Here is a 20,014-nt window from a genome sequence, read left to right on the forward strand (position 1 = left end):
TTATGGGGTCTCTGATATTAATTTATGTCTAGCCTATAGTTGCCTTGATTATATTTTTTACATGAACCTAAATATAAATTCAAAGTAAAAGATCACTTGTAGAACAAGCACATTTATTTTTAAATGATTTATATTGATTGACATGATTTTTTTAAACAAATTTATCTTTTCAATTTAGTTCTTCACTTAAGCTGTTAATTAAAATGTAAATATTCTCTCATTCCAGCCTTTAATTAATCTAATTAGCAGAACTAATATGGTTTGAAATTTAATTTTATGATTAATAAATTTAAAATTTGCAGAAATTTGCTTAGCTACCAAATAAACTTAAGCTTACACCAATGTACGTACAGATCAATACGTAATGAAACTAATTAACTACTGAAGTAGTATACATTAGCGGACAGCGTGTTCGTATATTTGCCTTCAATTTTTTTTTTTTTTTTTTTTTGTTTTAAATTACAAGTATTAAAAGAATTATATTTAATTCTCTTACAAAATATTTACAAAAAGATTCTGTTTTCAATAGCACACTTGATTTTGCTAATGAACTCATCAACACTCATGGTTCCAAGCTCCCCTCCAAATCTCGATCTCACAGTAACATTTTGATCTTCCACTTCCTTGGGACCCACAACCGCCATTAATGGGATTCTCTGCTTCTCTGCGTTTCTGATTAACTTTGGCAGCCGCTCTCCATGGCAAAATTCAGCTCGAATGCCCCTAGTTTTCAGTTTGCGGGTCACTTCATTGCAGAATTCAAACTGTGTAGATGCAAAATGGTGGCTTAGACTCTTTAAGTCCAAATAAAGAAAATAAAGCTAAAAACCCCCAAAAAAAGGGAAAATATGCAGTCAACACCCTGCAGTGTATACTTAAATGGAATTTGGCAAGGATTATAGTTACCTGTTTGTCTGTAACTGGCAAGACTCGAGCTTGGATTGGAGAGAGCCACAGGGGGAAATCCCCAGCATAATGTTCTATGAGGACCCCGAAAAATCTTTCCAGAGATCCAAGCACAGCTCTGTGGATCATGATAGGACGCTTTTTTTCCGAGTTTGAATCAACATAAGTAATGTCAAATCTCTGTGGCAAATTAAAATCTACCTGCAAGTGACAGGAAATCAGAGAGTAACGGATAGAGCAGTGAGAGAAAGGACATTATTGATCAATCAGAGAGATGATTTTCCAATACATGAATCTAATCCAAATTGGATAAGATATACCAACATTGGAGGAGATGCCAAGGGAAGGGGTTAAAAGCAGGATTTGAGATGGATGAAGATAAAATGAGGGGTACACAAAAGTGGGAAGACACTCCAGTTATCCGAAACTAACCCATGGCAAGAATGAAATATTGAATTTCAGCATCTTCAATTTTGAAACTTGCCTGTATGGTTGAGCACTGCCACTTCCTTCCAAGAGCATCCTCAATTTTAAGATCAATCTTTGGCCCATAAAAGGCACCACCACCTTCATCAACTTGATAGATCCAGCCCTTATCATCCAGAGCATCTCTAAGAGCAGAAGTTGCCTTTTCCCATATATCATCGCCTCCAACAGCTTTTTCTGGCCTGGTTGATAGGTTGATCTCATACTTACTAAAACCAAATTGCAATAATATCTCTTCTGTAAGATCTAGTACACCTTTGATTTCATCCTTAATCTGATCCTCTAAACAAAATATATGTGCATCATCCTGCAAAAGCATAGTTCGATTAACTTTGTCACTGTAGCATTACATCCAAACAATTGAAATTTATTTTACCACAGATGAACATACCGGAAAAGTAAGACATCGAATGCTTAATCCGAGATCTCTAGATACATAAGGTTAAAAACTACAATTAGCCAGTGCCAAGGAACAGTACTTGGCAGTTCATACCCCATCCCCTACCATAAATTCCCTTAAAAACCTGATCAGTTGACACTCACCAATCCAAAAATTAGATCCTGTAAATCCACAACCCCAGATATTATAGAAACAACAGCATGGAAGTGATATAAAGTACCTGGGTAAAACCTCTAACACGGAAAAGTCCATGTAAACTTCCAGACAACTCATATCTATAAACTGTTCCAAGCTCTGCAACTCTGATAGGTAAATCTCGGTAGGACTGAAGCTTTCTTTGGTACAGTAAAATATGGTAGGGGCAATTCATTGGTCTAAGCTGATAAAGTTCATCCTCTATCTTCATCTGGTCATACATATTCTCTCTATAGAAGTCAAGATGACCACTAACCCTCCAAAGGTCTGCCTTTGCTACATGAGGTGTATATATCAAATCATAACCATGTTCAATATGCATTTTCTTCCATGAATCTTCAATGACACTTCTAACAACTGAACCCTTTGGATGCCAAAAGACTAAACCACCGCCAGCTTCATCCTACAATGCATTAATTACCAACTGTAAAGTATGTAAAACACGTGAACTAGAGAATATCATTAACTGCAACAAAAATTGCATACATGCTTAGGAAGGACTTACCTGTATGGAAAACAAATCAAGATCTTGACCAATGCGTCTATGATCCCTACGTTTAGCTTCCTCTTTGAAGTGAATATATGCCTTCAACTGTTCTTCGCTCTCCCAGGCTGTACCATAGATCCTCTGAAGCATTGGTCTTTTTTCATCCCCTCTCCAGTAAGCACCAGCAACAGACTCAAGTTCTACAGCCTTCTTGTTAATATTCCCAGTAGACTCAACATGAGGCCCAGCGCAAAGGTCCCACCATTCATCACCTGGAAGGGTATTAATTATGAAATAATAAAATTTTAAGGAAATGAAACGAGAAAGAGATATGGTGTTCATAAACTCGAAATCTATGTATGCCACTACATCTTCAACAAAAAAATACATGAAAATAGACAGTTGAAAACATAATAAATCAGGTAAACTTATTTCAATGTCCAGAAGAATGTCAAAGCAGAACCTTCGTATGTCAATTTAGAGTGAAGAGATGTGACAAATGGAAGAAAAAAATATCAATTCTGAAATTAACAAACAGAATGCAGTATGAAGCTTAACATGAATTTCAGACCTGAAAAACCAAATTAAGAGCATGATACGGTGGCAGGATAAACAAGGGAGTGCTAAATTGTGCATATACATGTGTGAACTATGATGTGCATGTATAATGAGCGTCTTACCAATATGGTAAATGGTGATAGGTTCTTCTTTGATACTCTCCAAAATCTCCATCTTGTAAGGCTCGTTCATAGCCGTGATCCTTCTTTGGGCTTCATCTCTGGACACTTCTTCTCTTACAAGTGGCAAATTTCTACCAATAATGCGATCCTACAGATGATGTAAGAAATAAATTCTGTACCGAAAAATAATGGAGCAATGAATATCTTTCCAAGCTTGTAAACTTTCTGATTGGCAAAAAATTAGAAAGATGGCACTCGTGGGCAGAGCGTACTCACCATCTCCTTCTTAATCCTCTTGAGGTCTTTATCGGTCAATGGCTCCATATCAAAATCGTAATAGAACCCATTGTCAATCCACGGCCCTATGGTCACTTTTGCATCAGGGTGGAGCTTTTGAACAGCCATGGCCATCACATGCGCACACTGTATTTAAAGTAAAAAATTACCAGAATTAGCAAGAAAATGACTGAAGATTAACTCCATTCCATTGAAATTTCCAATAAACCATTTTCCTGAATCCGGTTTCCCTTCCCTCAATTGAAGACCTACTTGAAGGGAAAATTGAAATTTGATTCTACATTTCCCATCCTTCTATTCCCATTTTCCCAGTAAGCAAACAGAGGATACACAGAACCTAGAAACCATAGACAAATGAATAAATTCACAGAAGCGAAAATAAAATAAGTAAAAAATCCTACCGTATGGCGGATCCTAAGGAGTTTCTCAGAAGACTCATTAGTAGGAAGCACGATTCTCTGAGTCTTGTCTTTATCTGTCTGGGACTCGACTGCGCCGTCTTTTTCAGCGGCAACTTCAGGAAGAGTGGACTCAGTGGCTACGGCGGAGACTGCAGATAAGCAATTTTTCCCGGGCCTGAGTTGACTGGGAAGGAGTGATGTCGGAACCGAAAATAATCGCTTTAGAGGGAAGTGAAAAGAGGAGGAGGAGGGTTTGGAGAGGAAAAGATGGGAAGAGGAGAGAAGAGAATGGGACGTAGCCATTCTGGGGTGAAGGAAGATCAGCGGGCCTGCCTCCTGCGAGGCCTCTGGGTAAAGGGAGTGTACGCAGTGAAGCGTGTGGTGAAGGTTCCTGCGCGTGCCAAAGTTTTTGATGTGGATAGAGAGATTAGAGTCCGAAAATCTCAATGTGGGTAAATAGGACCCGACCCGAATATTTACTTGTAATTCCCATAAAAACCTAACAATAAAATATTTTAGATAAAAAAAAAATGTTAATTGGAATTGGAGTAGGATATAACCTTTAAGTGAGAGTTTCGAAAATTTAATATTTTTAACAGTTATCGTACTAATACTTACAATTAATCTTGTTGTAACGGTCTCGGAAATTTTGAATGAAATATGTGTATTAAAAATGTCAAATACGGAAGCGTAATAAAAATTTTGATTAACATCCCTTACACTAAAACCAAAAACGTGCTCAAAATATAAAAGAACAAACTAACTAAAAGAGATATTCAAAAATAAGAACTATAATTATAACTACGGAGTCTTTAGGCGTCCCCTTCGTCGTCTTCTTGCGGAACGGGCTCGGGAACAATGTCTTCCTGATCTGAAATTGTTAAATAAGGAATGAGGTACACCAGTCCAGTAAAGACATCACACTATCTCACCACCACGGAAGTAAAGGTCGGTAAAAAACACAAAAAGACCAATTGAGCATAACTTATAATAAACTCGTTTATTAGCATAAAAACCTTTACTGTCCACTTACCTCGATGAGATCCATAAAACGACATATAAAAGCAATAACATTATCATCATCATGAAATCATATGAACTGTACAACATAATACTTACCACGCCTTTGCTTTTCAATCATTAAACAACACATTTTCCTTATTTACCAGCCTACTAGTATCCATGGGGATCCATAGGGGTCTCACTACCCGTGAACCCTTAACATTTATAACTTGATTCCAGAGCCGTCCCTATACCCCGTCCGGTATGGGCACCAAAATCATGAACCTCAATACCCCGTCCGGTATGAGGGTGAAATGGGCCGTCCCCATACCCAGTCCGGTATGAGAGACCACGTTCCCGATAGGGTTCCCTACGGACCCGGTCCGTCCACCATCTCCCAGGATATCTAGTCAGGCTGGCCACATTATCCACTTATCAATTCACATAACCTTTTTGACCTTTTTCTTGGTTTCAATCATCTAAATACACACAACATGTAAACCAGTAATGGACACCAAACAAGACAACACAGTATCGGGTTAAGCATAATACCGACCATAATAAGGAAACCATGATTCATGCATACGGGACCATAATATAATTACATCAAACATCATGCTGCATTTAATACTGAAAATTAAATCAAACAATAACAGACCAACACTGTATCAGACTCGGGCTCCATTGACAACCTTAATCAATTATGCATCTATAAAGTCACAAGGTACAATTTAATTATTTATTTAGCTTTAATACCGTGATAGGAAACAGGGTGAGGGGTCCTTACTTGTTTCGGGGTGAATACGGCTCTACAGTGCGCCTACAGGCTGTCCTTAATTTTTTCTGAATTTTTTCCGGGGAACTAAAATGCACTACTGGTACCTGCATGTGTCCCAAAAAATCTCAAATTAGACCTAGGGCCCCTTTCGGCCAATATCGCAATTCTGGCACGGCGGCTCTGCCGTACTCCAGCGACGGCACGGCGGCGATTCGCCTCGGGTTGGCCGTTTTCGGCCGAATTCGGCCACGCTTGCATCGGTCCCCACAATAGAACAACTCTAGGGCTCTCGGTGGGCCGAAAAATCACGAAAAATCAAAACTTACCGGCGGCGGTGCTCTCGGGTGCGGTGGCTCCTTCAGCGTGAGTCGCGTTTTGATGTTTGGCTCCGATTAACCTGTAGAGAAAAGAACGGTGATCACAGTGGTATAAAATTTGCATCAAACGGAGGCCGGGAAGGGCCTCATTGGAGGCAAAAACCGAGGAGGGGCGCGGCGTCGCCGCTGGGTTTCGGCTGGGTTTTCCGGCCATTTGGCCGGTGGTTTGGCTCCGGTTTGGCCATAGGCAGACTCAGTGTCGAAAAACGAGTAAGGGGGAGAAAAATTACCTCGATCGGCGGTCGGAAACTTCCCCGGTGCGGCGGCGGGTGGCGGCGGCCGGCTCCTCCGACGTCTGGTTCTTCTTCTTCGACGAGCACTGGCGGCTAAGGTTTCTTTGGTCAGGTGTGGGTAGGGGTATTTATACCCTTTGCCTTTTAATCTTGACCGTCCATCAAGATTAAATCTGGGTCGTCCGATCGCGATGCAATCTGGGCCGTCCGTGCCTGATTGAATCTGGGTCGTCCGTGCGCGTGGATCTGGGCCGTCCGTGCTCACGTTTGATCTGGGCCGTCCGTGTGCGCGGGAACGAATCTGGGCCGTCCGATCGCGCGCACGCTGATCGCCCACGTTGCCCGTTCCCTGGTCAGCGTTGCCTTGCCATGCAGCGCGTTCTGGTTGGTCGGGGCTGCTGACCGGGCCGCTGACGTGGCTGCTGACATGGTGCTGACGTGGCACAACTTTTTTAAATTGCTTTTTGACTCCTGGTTTCCGATTTTTTTTAAAAAAACACCCCTATAATCCAAATTTTCACCTCTTTTTTTCAAAATCAATTTCAATTAAATCCAAATAATATTTTTACCCAATTTTATCATTTTTATTATTTATATTTTCATTGAATTAAATTAAATTAAATTAAGTTAACTAAAAAATCAAATAAATAAATAAATAATAAAAATAAATAAATAAATAAATAAATTTATTTATTTTTTTTATTTGGGTGTTACACTTGTAAACTTAATTAGATCAACAATTCAAAAATAAATGCATAACATTTAACAAGTTTAGTTATTTTGACTTTAAACTCAAAAATTCATAAAATTTTTGGTAAATTATTAGTTTTAAAATAAAATTTTCAGTTAAACTATAAAAACTACATTAACTTTTCTTTTAATTAAAAGTTTATCTTATTAAATCTAGTATATTAGAGAAATGGATATATTGACTAAAATAAACATTATTAAATTCGTTAAAATTTTGATACTGAAGTTTTAAATATTCTATAATTTTTGCAGTTAAATTATGCTGTAGAGATGTTTGATTACTTAAAAAAGTCAATCCAAATACTTTCAAAAAAAAAATCTATTAATTTAACCGAGCTCAAATAATTTTATTCTAATATCTAAATCCGATAATAAAAATAAATACAATCGTTAAGTTACACATAATAAATTAAGTCAAATATATTAATAACTTGATTTTAAATTGATTATTTAATTCCATAAAATTGTAGACCAATAAGGCTTGGGACCAAGATATTACAAACGTTATGCAAGCATGTGTTAACTTAGCAGACTCCAAACTGAAATGATCTTATGATTTTTGGTTTATCATTTGTAATTGTCTAATATTATATTTTGATAAAAATATTAAAAAATTTAATTATAAAAATTGTAATATTCTAATCTTACATAAAATATTTAATTGGTAGATAAAAAATTTAATTGCACACCGACAAGAGACTTAATCATACACTAATAAACTTTTAATGCTAGTGGTTTCAATTCAAAAAATTGTTGGTTATTGGTGCAATGGTATATGATTAAAAATATTATATTATTAACTCACTTGTGATCCTAAAATATCATAAAATTTGTTATAAATTATTTTTGTAAACAATATAATACTATTATCATTCATAGTAAATCTTATTAAATTATATTATGTGATAATTGAGTGCTTCTTTAAAAATTTTATAATTAATAGATTTATCATTAAACGTAGGTAGAATTACAGTCTTTTATATATATATATATATATATATATTTCTTAATAAAATAATAAATAATTTCATTATTTATCGTCAGATATTTGATTAAAGTTGTCATACTTATAACAAATAAGAATAAAAAAATAATTAAGATTTATATAAGACAAATAGATAAATAACTTTTTAATTTTAGATTGAACTAGATTATGATTGATTTTTCGAGATTAACTGAGTAAAATGATATTTTTATATATGCTAATAACATATAAACCTACGATGATAGTTATAATAAAAATTTAGATTATTCAATATTATTTAGATGTTGAATTAACTTTAGATGGATTGAAGTTCATTATAAATAGAGATATTCCATTGGTTTCTAATCAACTTTCTTTTTTTATTTTAGAAATGTTTCAATGTTTGATTTGTTGTTAGATGATATTAAAGTTTTTTTTTCTTAACATTTTAGTTTTATTTTTATTATTTAAAATTCTAATTCTTATGATTAGTAGCACATATCTTAGCTTGATATATGATACATATTACCTTATGACTTTATTTATAACAAAAATTTTATTTTTTAACTCTTTTCTTTAAATAATTTTCTATGTTTAATTCATATATTTTTTATATTAAAGATGCGTAAGATATGAATATGTAATTTTATTGATAATATATATATATATATAGAGAGAGAGAGAGAGAGAGGAGTGTTTCATTAGATTTAATTGAATTTTATTGATTGTATTGCCATTAGTATATATTATAAGTTTATTTACTATCTTAATTTATGGTTGTGTATAAAACTCATTATCTCATATATTAATTTAGGTTACACTTGATTTTAAATTGAATAAATTATTAATTTATTTTTTAATACAATTTTTTTTTTAAATTTAATATTTCTACGGTTTAACCAATAACTAATTAAATAATATAAGATTTTATTTTGTAGATCCATTATTTTCAAAAAAGATTTTTAGGCTAATGTGGAACAAAATTTAACTTAATTATAACGTCCTGAATACATTTTACTGAAATTCATTTACCTAATAAAAAAAGATTAAATCCTTTATTTGAAACTGTTTACATTCACGCGCTCCACATATATTTCCCAACAGCAGCCGCTCAGTCGATTCGATTATATGACGTGTCTTTACTTCTTCGCAAGTATAATACACGCGATATCACATGAAAGTAAGCATTTTTTCTCGGCACTATTTATAACTGACACAGGAATCAGGATCTTCCATGGCGAAAAAAGCTTGAAGCCTCTCAAACGACCGTTGATTGCAACTGCGCATGCAACCCTACACCTTCAGACTTCATCGTCATATTAAATTTCTTCCTCCGCTCCTGTAAAACCCTAATCATGCCCCAAAGCAAAAAGAAGAAACGCGGAGAATAAAATTAAGGAGATTATAGTATGATTTATATACGCAAGTAAAGACCGAATTAACGATATTATTACGAAAGATAATGATGGGGCTATTCAAGAACAAGCCTCGGTCGCCGGTGGAGCTGGTGCATCAGGTACGTGACCTTCTCATCTACGTCGATCGTAACACGGAGACTCGAGAACGCAGACGAGAAGAAAAGGTTCAATTTTGTTTTCCTTTTTTTTTTAATCTGCATTCTCCTTTATTTTATTTTTACCTTTGATTTTATCGTATTTTTCTGTTATTATTTTGGAGATGCAGCTTTTTAATGATTACTGTTAGATTCGAGGAAAAGAAAAGGAAATTGCTTTTCATATGGAGATTTTCTTGTCTCTTAAGTTTCTACCAGGCGTTAATTGATTTGGTTTGTGGTCTTATGATAATGGAAAGAAAACAAAGCTATGCATTTTATATTGGCCATATCTATCGGTTTTATCTAGGATGTTTCTATTTTACATTGCAAAAAGTTTTATATAGAGATTGATAAAATCATGAAATTGATAAGCCAAATAGTTTTTGTTCTTTTTTTTCCAAACTACTTTTTCTTTTAATATACTCTTCAAGTTTTTGACGAGATAATGGTTATTTACATGAGAATTACAAAGTCTCTGAAGTTTATGCAAAGTTCAGAAACGACTATGAATTGACATTGAGCTGTTAACAATGTTCCATGCTTGAATGGTACTTCCAATAAATATTTTGCTTCTTTGCAGATGGGTGAACTCAGTGACCTGATCTTGGAGATTAGGACAGTTCTTTATGGCAATGGTCAATCAGAGCCCAGTTCCGAGGCTTGTGCGCAGTTAACCCAGGAGTTCTTCAGAGATGATACATTCCGCCTTCTCATTTTTTGTCTTCCAAAGTTGGACATGGGGGTGAGGCTGAATTAAACTCTTTGGCTTTCCTACAATTCCCCAAATGGGAAATTTGAGCTGGAATATGAGCTTAGGATATGCTTGGAAAATTTTTGTCATTGAATTAAATGCAGATTTGCAAGTGAATTCCACCATGTTTCTGATTTTATTTCAATATAGGCTTAGTCTTTCCCCCTCTGAAGACTCAGTGTTATTAGTAGCATTTGCAGCATCCTTTTTCCTACTATATCGTTTTTAATGATGGTATATTTTCTCATGATTCTGTGTATGATCTATTGGCAGGCCCGTCAAGATGCCGCTCATGTGGTTGCTAATTTGCAGAGACAAAGGGTTAATTCACGATCGATTGCTTCTGAGTACTTGGAAAATAACTTAGATCTTATGGATATTTTGCTACCTGGGTAATATTTTGTTAACAATCAGCATATAATATTATTTTCACTAACATAAAACAAATCGTGCAATGTGGCATATACATGATCGCATATTAACTTCTATTTCCTTTGTCCAGTTATGAAAATGCAGACATTGCTTTAACTTATGGCACAATTTCAAGGGAATGCATACGCCATCAGAGCGTTGCCCAGTAAGCAATTTAGCTTTGTAATGATCAATATGGCCAACTATATTCATTGCCAAATTGAAAAATTTTTGCTATAGCTGAATCTTTTAACTAATTATTTTTCCATTGAGTGGGAGCAATTAGTGAATTTCTAGGGTTGCACTCCTTTGATGCCTAGTGAATAGACTGTTTTTTTTATTTTTGCTTTTTAAAAAGATTGAATTTGTTTGTCGGAAGAATTTACACACTAAATATTGTTGCCACTTACACAAACGAAAAATTATGAATCTCGAATCGTGAATTTAGTCACATTCATGTATTCAGGATTTCATTAAGAATGGAAGAAGATATGTTAGATCAAGGAATTTGCTCTTACTGGCAAGAAATTTTCAACAATTTTGCGCCATTGTTATCAATTCCCCTTATTGGTTTTGCAGGTATCTTTTGAATCCAGAGCTTGTGAAGAAGTTTTTCAGTTATATACAGAGTCCGAATTTTGACACAGCATCGGATGCCCAAGCTACTTTTAAAGTTGAGTAACAGGCAGAAAAATATTCTTCTATTTCTAAGATGATGTGTTCGTTAAATTTTATGCTGCTTGTGTTCACTAAGTAGACATGTTTAACTTTTCTAATGTCTCTATCCTCTGTTTTCATTTTACTTTCTCAAGCACGGGTGTTGATATATTGCTGCTTTTACCAGGAGCTTTTGACAAGGCATAAGTCTACTGTGGCAGAGTTCCTTTCCACAAACTATGACTGGGTAAGTGTTGGATTTGAGGTTGGCCTAATTTTCTAATGGCAGAACTTTGCTCTTGTGATTCCTTAGATAGTGAGTTAGCAATTGTTTACTTTCTTGCTATTTTTCATCTATATTTTGTTTGTGAATCTTTCTTTCATGTTTGGTCTGATGGAACCTTATAATGGTTTTCTGGAAATGGCTTCATTACTGTCAGGGAGTCAGTTGCTAAATATAATGTGATTGATTTGTTGAATGAAGTGTTGATGGATAACAAAATTCACATATAGTAATTAACATAATAAGAGTAATTCCTAATGTGGCTGCAGAAATGATAATCTTTTCGTTTAAACACAAGCAATATAGTGCTCTATTGTTACTAATGTAGAATTATACATGAAAGGTAATCTTGTGCCAATATTTTTAGCGACTGCCATAATTTGTAGTTAAATTACGATTTTGTTTACTTCAATACCCGCTTGTGATTGTGTGGTTTTTTAACTTTGGAAATTAAGTTTTCATCATTTAACTCATCCTTTGTTGCCCTTGTATAGAATATTTTCAAGTTTACAATTCAGATGTATAGCATTCCACTAAGTTATTATTATATGAAAGAAATATAAATCAGAAGTAAAAGAACAGGTTTCCTGGGCACCAAAACCATATGCAAGTTGACTGTAGTAGGGTGTTTGGCATTCATGAACTTAAATGTTTTTGCTTCTATTGGTATGATAGAGACCTGAGTTTATTGTAATGCACTTTATTGTTCGATAAGATATTTTAGTTCTGTTGAAATTTATCTTGACAAAGCGAGTTGGTGAAATAAACTTTCATCATCTGAGCTCTCTTCATTTTTTCTTTCATTCTAGTTCTTCCCAGAATACAATTCAGAGTTGCTCCAATCTTCAAGTTACATCACCAGACGTCATGCTGTCCAGGTATAGATATGATGAGCATACGTGCTAGTAATTACACACAAAAAAAACATTTTATTCGTATGGTTTTGACACCTTTCGTCAGCATCAGGGTGTTTTTGCTGGGGTATTTACCCCAACTTTCCTAAAGCCTCATTTCATCAAGCAAACAAAGATGGCCCATCATAATCTTACCAATTAATACTTCAAACAATTTTTTGGCAGAAGTAGGACACTTTGCCAAATATTTTTATGCTAACAATCTTTAGTATCTCTCAGCTGTTGGGGAAAATGTTACTGGATCGCACAAATTCTGCTGTGATGGTTCGATATGTGAGCTCATTAGATAACATGAGAATTCTAATGAATCTTTTAAGGGTATGCACTCACCGTTCTTCTCAATTTGCTCGCAAGATATGTGCCTGAACTTCTAGCATTTTAATTTTATGCATTCGTCTAAGTCTTTTTCTCTATGCTTCCCACTTACAGGATTCAAACAAGACTATACAGTTGGAAGCCTTTCATGTATTCAAGGTATGATAAGGAACAGTGATTTACCAGTTGGTATATTCTAGATAATATGTTTCGACTTGGTATATTCTAGATAATATGTTTCTTAATTTAGTAATATACTTCATTTTGCTATTTGAAAATTGATAGCTATTTGTTGCAAATCAAAATAAGCCTCCTGAGATCATCAATGTACTTGTTACTAATAGAAGCAAGATTCTCCGCTTCCTTGGTGATTTCAAAATTGATAAAGGTAAGAATCATCTATTTTTTTGAAATCTATGTTCTATGCGGAGGAGCATGGCAATAGTATTCGTGGGAACTTTGATGTGTATATTCTGCTATTTTGCAGAGGATGAACAATTTGAAGCAGACAAATCAGTGCTTATCAAGGAAATTGCAACTCTGCAGCTAAAAGATCATTCAAACACAGATATAGATGATTGTGCCAATCCATGTTGAGCTTCGACTACTCAATCTTTTTTATAGAAGCTAAATTCTGGATATCTTTGGCATGTGTAGGTCCTGCCCTCTCAGCATAAGCGTACTTTTTAGGGAGCTGTAAAGGAGAGCTAACGTAATGATTTCAGTTTAAATTAACAACAAAAGTAGCCTGCATTTGTTCAATTTTTTTACATGAAAACAATCAGACATCATTTCTTGTCTAAACATTTTGTTAATGGAGCAAATAGTGCTGCTGCTCCCGATGCTTATTCCTCAGATAGCAATTTTTTCCATTTTTCACTTGATGGATGGAGCTCATTGTCCTCTTATCAACCTATGCTTGATTGCCATTTTTCATTTACATTATGTTTCGGTAAAATTAATTTTCTTTGAAGGCAAGATAACTTTATAAAAAATATCTACAACCCCACCAAATAAAAGTCGGTTAACCAACAAGTCAATCACTCCAAACCAAACCTAAGAAAACGAATATAAATACAACAAAACTGGTATAGATATAAAAAGAGCAAAAGACTTCCACGGCTTGATATAGCGTAAAGGGCATTCCCCGGCACCCACAAAAAAAAAACACTGTACCAAACACCAACCATCTATGCAAAATATAGCAGTGGCGCTGCCTGAAGAGACTAACGTTCTGGTTAGACCAACTCAGCCTGAGGCGGAGGGAAAATTTATACCCCACAACAATGAGCAATCTAAATGAAAATATCTCATACCGGACATAGCTTTAAGATACAAACTTATCAATCTGTCTATCTTGACCCCTAGAAAGTTACAGGCAAAAACACCAAAAAAAGCACAATGATTTAAGAGGACAAAGCTCTTGGCTATGTCAATATCGTACCAGACCATAATGGGTACCCACAACCATAAACACACAGCCTAAGGACTCAGAAACCCCAAAATGGCATAACAAAGAGTCATTACATCAGCTCGAAAAATTAGAGCTACGTTTCCAATATAAATTTGTTCATTCTTTTTATAAATTCGTATATTCTTTTTAAGTTGGCTAAAATAGGCTAGATTCTTGAAGCAGAGTCAAACATCCCAAAACAGGGTCCTTTACGCCCCTGCAGCAGGAACAGGTAAGTGCTCCCAAATTATGTTACTGTTAGTAAATTTCATCCATTTTTGGAGGCCATGTTCTTCCTTTTACTTTCTCTACTCCCAAACATATAATGCCAATATATGTGTGAATTTATACTGTGTTAATGTAGCTCCCAAATGGGATATTAATTCCCGAACTTGCGGATTGAGAAAATGGGTGAAAAACACATGCTTAGCTGAATTAAGACAGCAACAATGAAATGGAATAATCCAATGTTTTATTAATTATATGAAACTAAAATAATGGAATCCCATGAATATATTTATACATATGTATATATGATGCAAAGTTACAGCCTATCCACATGCAAATTAACACCTCTCTACCAAGTAATCTAACACAACAAGAAACATCAATAAGCAGCTCTGTAAGGTTCATGTAATATACCCTCCTCAATCGTGTCGTAAAAGACCGCAGAACAGAAAAGGAAAAAAAAAAAGAAAGAGTGCGATCTAAACCCCCTGGTTAACCCCAGTTGTTCCATTAACACTGCCTGATAGCTTGTCGGATTCCACTCTCTTCCTCCTCAGGACAATGAACCAAGTTAAAGCCTCAAGAACGACTGCCACACAACCCAGAAATATGAGGATGCCAATGTATGCTCTCTTCCATTTCTGGTCTGGATTCAAGATGTCCAAACCCTTGAAAACGTTGACGATGCTCAGGATGATGGTGGAGTATCCAACCGAATGGTGGTAGATGTTCCAGTAAAATCTGTACTTGTGGTTTGGCTTTGGCCTCAACAGCAAAGCAAATACCTACAATATGTCCAACCAAGTTCAAGATTTATAAACTTTCAAGAACTAAAACGTTTTTTGAATCTTTTACAGATGTGGGTAAAATGATTACCTGAAGAGTTCCAAAGACAAAAAGGGTTATGCCGATGTTCCTGTGTCTGTACTGAGTAAATCCAGGAGATTCACTGCCAAGCTTAAGACCAGTCCCAAATCCTGAAACCCCAATAACGTATGCTGAGAATTGGCAAACTACGTGCATGTAAAACCATGCCGGGTCTGCAACTTTGAACACCTTCACGTATCTCGCAAGCATGGCACCAATAGGCATCAGTATGCCCCAGCTCACCGCGTTTAGCACTCCGTGAATCTGAAATATTTTCAGTTCTCAATTATCCACCATTAAGCAACATATGCAAGAGACAGAACAGAACCAGCATCAAATGAATACATCAACTTACATTTCTTCTTCGAATCCTTGAGGTGATATCTCCTCCGGCACTTGTGGTCTGTCCCGATTGGAAGTTAATCGAGTTCACCGACATCATATTAGGTCCAGATGTGAGATGCTGATTAGGCATACCGTTTGGGCCGAGGGGACCAACTTGCCATACCTGGTTTGTGTTTATCAAGTCATTTGTCAGCTCAAGTGTTGCAAAGATCATTGCCTCGTTGTCAACAAAGCTCGCTGAAATCCCAGAAACCCCAAACCTCAAAGGAGTATTTGTGAAGCTGGGAAAGAAGCTGGTTATGGGAGTTGTAAAAGCATGGAATTGGCCGCTAGAGTTTTGGAAAGCCACAATAGCCTGAGAACCGATCATTGTTTGTCCGGTTGGATTCAAAGCCCATGCAACCCAGTTCGAAGGGCTGGCTCCGGTGTGCCGGAACGCGATTTCCGCCGTGCTGCTTGATTCATTAAAGTTCCAGTGCAGGAAAGAGTTCAACACCGGAAGATCCACGCATGTTCGGAACACCCTGTTCCCGGAGAAACTGAAACCTTCACAAGCCTGCTGGGCAGAGGATGAGACCAACATAGAAACCATGAGACAAGAAAACAGAGCAATCATCAGAGCTTTACCCATGGCGAATTACTATTCCTCTAATTTCTGCTACAAAATCAGAAGACAAGGTAAATGGGTTTTCTGAGTGAATTCTAGTTGTCAGCTATCTACGTATATATATATATATATATATCTATGTACGTGTGTTCAGAAGATTGTTTCCCAAGAAAATGGGTTTTCTGAATTTCAGGTTTCGGCGAAAGGCTTCGATTTATAGAGTTGTTTGAATAGAAAAACTGCAGATGCGAACGAGTCATCAATGAGAGGCTGGCCTTTAAGGACTGCTCAGATAGGCCGGGGAGATGTTTGACTCGTTCTTCCAATTACATTTACATGCCCAAAACGTGAAACTTTATGTTACTTATATAATAAACATATCTCTGTTAATTAACCACACATATATATATATATATATATTTTAAAGTTTATCAAATAAGATTTTAATATTACTATTAATCAAAACTATTACACAAGATAAGAATTACATTCAAGCAAAAATTAGTATTTTTATGAATTATTACTATAATTGAGCATGACAATAATAGTTTTTACTAATATTTTAAAATAATTCAGAAATTTATAATTTTCATTTTTCACGGTTCATATTGTAAATAAATAAGATTTGTTGTTCAACTACTCCCCATGTTCACACATGTTTTTTATTGAACCAGCAACTTTCCGAGAAAGTAGCTTAGATGAGATTTTTAACAACTGGGCTGGGCTGGGCTGGGTATAAAATTATTCAGAGGGTAATAAAATAATTCAACACGTTAATGTTGCTATATAATTATAGAGTCAAGTCTGAAAAATTAATTTATTATTGCTTAAACTTCATCTAAGAAAATAAATAAAACAATCACCATCTGAGCACCTACTCCTTGTCTTTGGAAAAGAATATTGTGCAATTAACTTGGCTCGTTCAAAACAAATTACGTTAATTTCATTTCCGACCAGAAAATTTCTCAAACAAAAATAAATTTGAATAAATTGCCAAACCTTTTTCTTTCTTCCAAGTTTCATTTTCACCCATACAAGTGTTTTTATTTAAAAGAAATATTGAGTTAATTCTTTAAAAATGAGCTTTTAATTATAAATTAGTAACAACTATTGCCTTCTCTTGTACTGATTTTACCACGTAATTAAAACCACCTACAAAATTTTGTCTCAAAGGAAAAGCAAATATATATATATATATATATAATTAGATGAACCTCGTTGACTCACGCTCAGTCAAAACTGCAGGCCTAAATTACTTATTTTTCTTTTTAATTTTCCTTATTTTTTCAGATTTTGGGTTTTTATTATTGATATATTTTTAAGAAAAAAAAATAAAATAAAATAAAATTGGGTCCAATGAAACGTTGACGTTTGAGTGAAGTTGACAGATGACAAATTCGGTGGTGGAAGATTGTTTACTTTGACCAATCAAGCCTCTGCCCATACGTAATACGACTCTTGTGTGAGATCCGTGGGACCGTGGACCGCCTCGCTTCTTCATGGCCTTACGCACGTGTGACGCGAAAATTAATGTTTTAAACGATGTCGTTTTGTGGCAATCATAACTCGGCCGCCGAGCTCTTGACTTATTGTGCATGCTGTAGGTAATTCCATTTCTTTAACTCTTTCTTTTTACCATCTACATTTTATGAAAAAATTCGTTAATATATGTTTTTTTGTTCATTGAATTTTGATGTAAAATTATAAAAACAAAATTATCGTCAATCACGTTCTTAATTTCAAAATAAATAATTTACGACCAATTATTACAAAATATTTTATCATTAAAACTTTGAAAAGAACAACACGTCAATTTTGTATAAAAGAAATCACCGTATAAATGGCTGATTTTTTTTTTTTTTTTTAATGAAAAAAGAAAGGTTGACTACAAATCACGTGGTGCAAAATGTATCGAGAGATACTTAAAGAAAATATTTTATTAGTTAAATTGTTAAATTAATTAAAATTACTTAATTTAATAATAAATGTCTAATTGCATGTTCACGGATTATAAATTTTCTAATGAGTCCATCTTATATTCTAGAGTTTACATGTACGTACAAAACTTCAGAAGTCAAATATCCCCTCCATTTAATTTTTAATTTTTAATTTTTCTTTTTGTCTACATGCATATATTCGCGTCTAAATTTAGAAATTTATTTTTTTTAATCTACTTTCTCACTGTCTAAATTTGTATTTTATTTATTTTTTATTATATTTTTAATGATCAATTTATAGTCTTTAATTTAGAATAAAACATAATTGATTTGATGTTAACTATCACTAGTTTCCTTTTTAAATTTTTAAGATGGAAATTACCCAAATTATTTTCATCATTAAAAAATTAAAATTAAAATAGTGATAAGTAAAATATTATAAATTTATATTTAGTAATTAAAAATAATAATTGAATTCCTCTTTCAATATGGCGTCGGACGAATTTTTTTCAGATCCGTCTGTTGACTTCTTATTAATTTGGGTTTGAGTGTGTTTAGGAAAACGCTTTAATTAATTAATCTTTTGTTTATACGTAAAAGAGTTTTAAAGCGTAAATAAATAGATCAAACCATAACAGTTTGTACCAACTTGAAATTTTTAGAGTTGTTGGTTTTTTTTTTTTAATTGTGGTTATAAATATTAATATGTGTGTAAGATTAATAGCATTGTAAATTCTAGTGATAATATAATATGTAACGTTCCGAGTCCAAGAATTAAGTTTGGAATGATAAATTTTAATTTTTTTTAATAATAAAAATTTGTGAGTTTTAATTTTAATTATGTTTATTGTCTTTTTTAGAGATATATATTTTGAATGTTTTTGAAATAATTCTCAAAAGTAATGGTCAAACTATAAATAAATAAGAGTATGTTTTGAAAGAAAATTTTGAAAACAATAGTCGAATCGCAAAAAGAAAAAATACAGACTATGTGTATGCCCAGTCAGTGGCACGACGAATCATCACGCGCTGCATGGTGGACACACCGACACGAGTTCCACGTATGAAGCTACGTAGGCAATCCTTATCGAACAGTTCACATGTCTTCAATTGAATAGTCTAAATTTGTTTTTCGAATAAACAAGATCTGATTGCTGAGGTTGATCCACACAGACCCGAATAGACGGCCCAGATCGAGGGAAGGGGAGTATTTAAGCATCTCATTCGGCCAAATCCAAACTCTAGCCGATATGCCTCGCTAGAGAAGAAGAAGAAGGACGACCAGAAGGAAACCCAGCTACCAAAGAAACGCCGACGCCACCATGTTGGAACGCCAAAAATACTATGGTAAGCCGAAAATTTTTCCCGTTTTTTCCATTTCTCCACCCTTAGCCATCTAACATGTTTTCGATGCAAGGTAACTGAGAGAAGCAACAAATCATGAGGAAGGAATGACAGAGCTCGACTGAGCTGCCGCACTGAAGGACCGAAACTACCAGTAAGCATATATTTTTTTACTCTTTTAGCCAAGAAACATCCCTTAACCACGATTTAAACAGATTTCCATCAAGAACCGGTCAAAACTGGTCTGACCAAGAGGAAGAGCCACCATAAAAGGAGGACCAGATGGCAGAGCACGCTGCGCCGCCGTGTCGAAACTCCAACCTAACCCCCCGCTGAATTCTTTTTGCCTTTTTTGCTCTTTTTTTCATATTTTCTGTAATACTCGAGCCTG

At 34.9% G+C, this 20,014-nt stretch overlaps 3 protein-coding genes across 4 annotated transcripts; 1 reads left to right on the plus strand and 2 right to left on the minus strand.

Moving 5' to 3' along the window:
• Nucleotides 1-348: 348 nt before the first annotated feature.
• On the minus strand, nt 349-4,240 carry EMB2761 (threonyl-tRNA synthetase, putative / threonine-tRNA ligase). 2 transcript variants are annotated; one of them, XM_088215686.1, is made up of 8 exons: nt 3,853-4,240; nt 3,431-3,577; nt 3,155-3,302; nt 2,493-2,746; nt 2,013-2,390; nt 1,387-1,699; nt 907-1,103; nt 349-764 (listed from the first exon to the last, which is right to left on the minus strand). In XM_088215686.1, exons 1-8 carry the CDS (start codon nt 4,153-4,155, stop codon nt 504-506), a joined length of 2,001 nt encoding a protein of 666 aa, XP_088071812.1. In that variant the 5' UTR covers nt 4,156-4,240; the 3' UTR covers nt 349-503. The 2 variants fall into 2 exon arrangements, with proteins under 2 accessions (XP_088071812.1, XP_088071811.1); XM_088215685.1 differs by having other exon boundaries at nt 907-1,107; nt 1,391-1,699; nt 3,853-4,239.
• A 4,973-nt stretch (nt 4,241-9,213) lies between these two features.
• On the plus strand, nt 9,214-13,697 carry LOC110824100 (putative MO25-like protein At5g47540). Its single transcript, XM_022054641.2, has 11 exons — nt 9,214-9,538; nt 10,092-10,253; nt 10,536-10,654; nt 10,765-10,839; nt 11,253-11,346; nt 11,518-11,577; nt 12,423-12,491; nt 12,747-12,845; nt 12,957-13,001; nt 13,128-13,230; nt 13,330-13,697. The coding sequence occupies exons 1-11, from the start codon at nt 9,419-9,421 to the stop codon at nt 13,437-13,439; spliced, it is 1,056 nt and encodes a 351-aa protein (XP_021910333.1). The 5' UTR covers nt 9,214-9,418; the 3' UTR covers nt 13,440-13,697.
• Nucleotides 13,698-14,790: 1,093 nt separating this feature from the next.
• On the minus strand, nt 14,791-16,524 carry LOC110824131 (cytochrome b561 and DOMON domain-containing protein At5g35735-like). The gene is made up of 3 exons (XM_022054686.2): nt 15,746-16,524; nt 15,400-15,654; nt 14,791-15,308 (listed from the first exon to the last, which is right to left on the minus strand). The coding sequence occupies exons 1-3, from the start codon at nt 16,364-16,366 to the stop codon at nt 15,003-15,005; spliced, it is 1,182 nt and encodes a 393-aa protein (XP_021910378.1). The 5' UTR covers nt 16,367-16,524; the 3' UTR covers nt 14,791-15,002.
• Nucleotides 16,525-20,014: the final 3,490 nt, after the last annotated feature.

This window comes from Carica papaya, chromosome 3, assembly GCF_054855325.1.
Source record: "Carica papaya isolate Zhongbai chromosome 3, ASM5485532v1, whole genome shotgun sequence".
NCBI lineage: Eukaryota > Viridiplantae > Streptophyta > Magnoliopsida > Brassicales > Caricaceae > Carica > Carica papaya.